Below are 6,005 nucleotides of genomic sequence, written 5' to 3' on the forward strand. Positions count from 1 at the left end.
GTTGGCGCTAAAATTTGGATCCAAAACTTTAAATTACTAAGACTTTGATGATAGATAGTGGTATTTGGATGTAGAATCACTCCCCTTACCTTAAACAATAGTTGAACTAAATTTCATCTGTCCTTCGAGCTTCTATACGATTGGAATTCCTTTTTTGTTAAATTCCCCATAGAGATCAACAAGCACTTCATCAGAAGCTAAAATATGACAATAGTCTGTAATCTTTTTTGCTGACTTTTTATACTAGATTTTGTGATCGTTATGAGGGACATGGGATTTTAATCTAGTATTTAATTATTAATGTTGTTTTGGTCTCGCAGGTTAATGTATAACTGTTTGCCTTTGTTAGTGGTGGATGTTGGCGAGTATAATCAAATGTTATTGGGATAAAGCTTTGGTCTCATTATTGGCTTATATTGATTGAGTCCCATGGGGAGTATATTACACTTTTTTGACTTAAATCAAGCCAATTCATCCAGGAAAGTTGTAGCTCAAAAAAGGCAAGGTGATGGTAAGTATTGTATCTTTTAATGCTTATGTACTATATTTCCCCTCCCAAAAAAGAGGTAAGATATGTGAACATTTGGAAACGTTTTCAGGTCAAGAAGCACCTAGGAATAGTTTGGAGTTCTCCAAAGAAACATCATACAATTATAGTGTCGTTCAGGAGGACATCCCGGTGAGTAATTTAATTTTATCTCTTTGATATCACACATCGATCATCTGTTTGATTATTCCTGTTTAGATTCCTCAGTAGTTGTATACTAGATCATTATAGTAGAAGTCATTAGTAAGTACAAGACATTCTACCCAAATTCTACGATTAGGGGTACTTGTATCTTGTAGGTGTCTGTTTTAGCTTTTTTTTTCTCTGTAACTTTTGGTTGTATACTTATTGTTTGGATCTTGTATGCTATTGGTAAATCTTTATCTTGTCATTCCTCTATAATTTTTGTTTCAACGCTTATGTGTGCTTATTCATTTGGGATCAATTGGAAGTTTTTGTTGTAACTTTAACCATTGTTTTACCTCAAAAGAAGTAAGGGTCTCCTTGTTGTTTTTCTTGTGCAATAAAGATTTCATTAAAATTCGACTTGCCTGGTCAAATTATATTGTTATGTATGTAGTTGGCACAATACCCACATGTTTCAAGCATGCAAAGATTAAGTCAGCCTAAATATGAAGAAAATCATCTTTTTCAGATAGATTCCAATATACTAACTGTGGAAGTCAATATAAATAGTTCTTCCAGATAGGCACATTCAGCCAGGGATTTGAATTAACAGTCATTATTTGAGATAAGTTGACAGTCATTTTTTATTCTGAAAAAAAGGAAGAAAGAAAAGATTTGACAGTCATTTACAAACACTATGAAGTAGAATAGCACATACTGGTTCTTAGCTCTTCGTAGTATTCTTCCAGAATATTCTTTTGTTGTTATATACCATTGTGTTTTATATGTTACTAGTGGCCTCCATTAATTTTATTTCTGCAACTCGCCGTCTTTAACTACCATTCACCATATTGACTAGTGTTTTTGTTGTCAGTTACACCCACCTTCTACATCCTTTTTATCGTCACTATCTCACCACATTGGTTCTATTCGAATGATTTTATCAATGAAGTCTTTCAAAAGCAAATTTACTCTATTCTTTGTTGATTTCTTTTATACTTGTTATAGTTAAATAGCTCCTGTAACTAGTATCTTCCATATTAATGACAGTACTCCTGCCAAGTAAAGAAGCAGTCCTCCAAAATGAGCTATCGTTCAAATGACACCCCAATAAAAAGGTTGATCGATGAGGAAATGTCAAAGAGAATGAACAACAAACACAGTTCTCCAAGCGTTGTTGCCCGTTTGATGGGCATGGATGCTTTTCCTTCAGAAACAAAGCCTGCAGTTCTTGCATATCAACAAAAGGATGAGAAACCTGGACTCCATGTACCTAGAAAAGACGCGAGCAAATTGAGATCAGCCTCAATTAGGAAAATAGAACAAGATTCATTGCCCTATAGTATTAAGAAAAAATGGGTCCAATCTACGAAACCACGAGAACACCCTCAAGAAGAGTTATTGCAAAAATTCAAGAAGGATTTCCAAGCATGGCAAACTTCCAAGGTATGGGAACACTCAAAAACTATTGAAGAAGATAGTTATCTTCCACAGGAAAAAGCTAATCAAATAATTGCACAAGCAAGTCTCAACAAAGAAAAGATGTCTCGATACAAGAAGCTTGTCGAACCTAAGGGTTATGCTTCAGTAGATCACCCAAACATATTCCCGAACTACATGAATAAAGACGGTTATTCTTCAGCAACAAAGATAGTGATTTTAAGACCTAGTGTAGAAATGAGTGACGATGCTGAAGGCTCCTTATCATGTTCGCCTGAGTTATTAGAGAAGGAAGCCAACATGCAAGATTTTCTTGAAGAGGTGAAAGAAAGGCTCAAGTCTGAAATCATTGGCAAGGCAAGAATTGATACCGGGCCACGAGGGTTTACTAATGAGACATCTTTCAGTGAGAGATCACAAAACACAAAACAATTTGCACGGCATATAGCAAAACAAATCAGAGAAAGTGTCACTAGGGACCTTGGCTCATCATTGATACGCTCAGAGTCAACAAGATCATATAGATGTGAGCCAGATTTCATCAATAGAAACACAAGAAAGCTCTTGTCAGAGAGACTGAAGAATGTTTTAAGAAATGAAACCTATGTGAAATCACAATCGATGCATGATTTTTCTGAATTCGGGAATGAATCATGCCAATGGGGAGCGAAGAAACCTCCTACAAAATCAATAGCTATTAGAAGTGAGCAGAAAGATGCAGTATTTGATGCTGAGACCAAGTCTCCAAGAAAATTGGTCAGATCTTTTTCAGCTCCAGTATCTTTCGGGAAACTTCTTTTACAGGATCAGCATGCACAAGGTCGAACCCGAATTCATAGCAAGCATGAAGCATCTGAAAATTCTTCATCAGAATCAAGGAAAAGAAAAAAAGAGGGATTCAACCTCAAAGGCACTGTATCAAATTTGAGGCAGAATTTCACTCTTAGAGGAAAATTTTTCGGGAAGAAGACACATTCAATAGATGAATCAGATGCAAATGAATTTGGTTCTTCGAATTTCCTTGTTACTGTGCCTTCTGTAGTTCTGAGAGTCGGCAGCGTACAGGTAAATACTTAAACATTGCGCTGTGCTTCTTTATAGGCAAAAAATGAACAATATGAGTATGATATTTATTATTATTATTATTATTATTATTTTATATTTTATTTGTGATGTTAGGAAAATTCTACAGAGGTGCCGCCAAGCCCTGCATCAGTCTCGAGCAGCTCCTTTGATGAATTCTTTCGTCCGGGTGTTCCAAGTCCTGTCTCCCCATTACAGGCACCTTTTATTGAAGACCAATCAACAGTTAAAGTTTCCACAGATGGAAGCTCGATACTTCCTGGTATGAACAATTTGAGTTTTTTCTTTTATTTCTTGGAGGTAAAAGAAACTCATGCATAAATTTTATTAATAATAAATAATATATGTACAAAGAAAGAAAGACATAAATGTAGATTGTTGTTGTTGTCGACTATATTTTGTAATTGGATAGTATGAGATCCAGAAGTTAGTTGTTTTTCTCCAACCATATATGGATGTTTGCCTTTAATGGAACCTGAACTGACAAAAGAATCGAGAAAATTGGGTGTTGGGCTGATTCTTTCTCCCATAGAAATACACAATGAGTGAAAAAAGAAAATACTCCACACGTTCGCTGTATCCATGTCCTTTTGATTGTTAAAATTTACACTTGTATTTGTGTATCATTTTCCGCAAGTATGACACGATACGTTGATACGCGTTATCTATATAACTTAGAGTGCTGCAAACGTAAAGATGGGTAAAATTGTGAAGAGACATTCACATATAAGTGGAAATCTGGTTTTGCTACTATGTTCTTAGACCCAAACACATTAATTTTGGGATGAACCCGTCGTGTTTTGACCATTCATCCATTCGCCATAATTTTAACGGTTTCGAATGAATATAACTTTTTGCACGGCTCAACAAAGGGTTAAAACACGACGGGCTCATCCCAAAATTGATGTGTTTGGGTCTAAGAACGTGTAGCTCAAGTTCAACGGAGTGGATCGCAAAAAACAATTAGGGAATGATGTGATTTTAGGCTGCGTCCTTAGGTGGGAGCTTAGGGTGTCACCTTAGATTCACTTTTCCCTATATACTATTAATATAATTATAATATATATGTTATTATATATATAATATATATATATATATATATATATATATATATGTGAAGAGACATTACCATTAAGTGGAAATCTGGTTTCGCTACTTGTCCCACATATAAATATATCAAGGGCTATAGTGATCCAGTTATATATATATTATATATATATATATATAAATATATATATAGTTATATATATATATATATAGAGAGAGAGAGAGAGAGAGAAGGAGAGAGAGGAAATTCTTATGTTCAACTAAGCGGACTACCAGCCTACTTTCTTACCCATGATGTCCTCATCCATGAAGATATGAAGAGACTTATATATATATAGTATATATATATATATTATATATATATATATATATATATATATATATATATATATTATAAAAGTGGATATAAAAGTTTGGTGGGACCAAGGCTTGCTATCCACTTAAGTTGACATAAGCTCATCTCTCTCTCTCTCTCTCTATATTATATATATAATATATATATATATATATAGTATTCCTGTTGTAGTAGCTTCAACTCTGCCTGTTTCACTAATTTCATTTTGAATATGATCAAATTCTTCATCAGACCTAGTATTCTTTTGACTAGTGTAAACAACTTAACATTATGTCGAACAAACTTTTGGATTGAATACAGCACTTCTACTAACTAGTCACCTACGACAAACTCGCTGTTTTTCTTTGTTGAAGTTGGATATTCCTGCAATTGGTATTCTTGCTTAAAGAATATCATTTAAATTCTTTCATTATTTTCTCCTGTCATAGATCCAAAAAATCTTCTACAGCATGTTGAATGTAGTGGACTTGAAGAAGTAACAGTTCAAGAATCTCGTTCCAGTGAAGCAGTTGTAGTCCAAGGGCATGCACAAGCTTACATAAGAGATATCCTCATAACTGCTGGTCTCTATGAGAGTGAAGTCTTTAAAGAGCCAATTCCTAATTGGGTGTTTGATGAAGTTGAGGAAGCTTATGTACAACAAGAGAAGACGGATGAAATAGGATCTTCCCTTTCTGAAGGCATTACTAATATAAGTCACAAATTGTTGTTCGATCTAATGAATGAAGCATTGCCCAGGGTGATGATGCCAAAATCAAACGCTATGTTCTTAAAATTGTTACCATGTCCGAAAAACCTCCTGGATGATTTGTGGAGGCAGATACAAATCTATGAAAAGCGAGACTTGAATGAATCAAATTCAGCAGATGAAATGGCAGCTAACGATGTGAGAACCGATACGTGGTGCACGATATTGGATGAAGATATTCATGTTACAGGGAAGAAGGTGGAGCTGGCGATTCTTAATGATTTGGTTGATGAGTTTCTTTCTGAAATAATTGATTTGAGATCATAGTGAGGTGGTGTTTTTAGTGGTTTCATGTATTTGTATTTAGTTGTTTAGTGTGTGTATATTGGTGTAAGGGGGGTGTAAATGATATTTGGGTGTTTGTGCTAACCATATTTGTTGATTGATTGTTAACCGGGACTTGATAATGTAAATGTGAACCAAGAAGAGATGAGTGGAGTGAAAACATTTGATTTCATTTATTTATTACAAGAGTTTATATATACTTTGCACATATATATTATGGTATGAAATATTAAGGCAATTCTAGCCACGTCTGTTCTATACCAGGTGATATAAAACAAACTAGCGTATTTAACATGTGCCTATTCCCTTTTTACCAGATTATATAAAACAAACTAGCGTATTTAACATGTGCTTATTCCTTTTTTCCAGATGAG

At 34.5% G+C, this 6,005-nt stretch overlaps 1 protein-coding gene across 1 annotated transcript in view; it reads left to right on the top strand.

Annotated features, from left to right (window-relative positions):
- The window catches only part of LOC109837257, a 6,120-nt gene extending 317 nt beyond the window's left edge, over positions 1–5,803 (top strand). The window contains exons 2-6 of the mRNA XM_020405418.1: positions 321–511; positions 600–679; positions 1,724–3,178; positions 3,293–3,458; positions 5,027–5,803. Coding sequence (XP_020261007.1) covers positions 430–511; positions 600–679; positions 1,724–3,178; positions 3,293–3,458; positions 5,027–5,613 — 2,370 coding nt within the window. The 5' untranslated portion in view covers positions 321–429 and the 3' untranslated portion in view covers positions 5,614–5,803. The remainder of the gene's footprint in view (positions 1–320; positions 512–599; positions 680–1,723; positions 3,179–3,292; positions 3,459–5,026) is intronic.

The sequence above is a fragment of the Asparagus officinalis genome, chromosome 4, assembly GCF_001876935.1.
Source record: "Asparagus officinalis chromosome 4, Aspof.V1, whole genome shotgun sequence".
Taxonomy (NCBI): Eukaryota; Viridiplantae; Streptophyta; class Magnoliopsida; order Asparagales; family Asparagaceae; genus Asparagus; species Asparagus officinalis.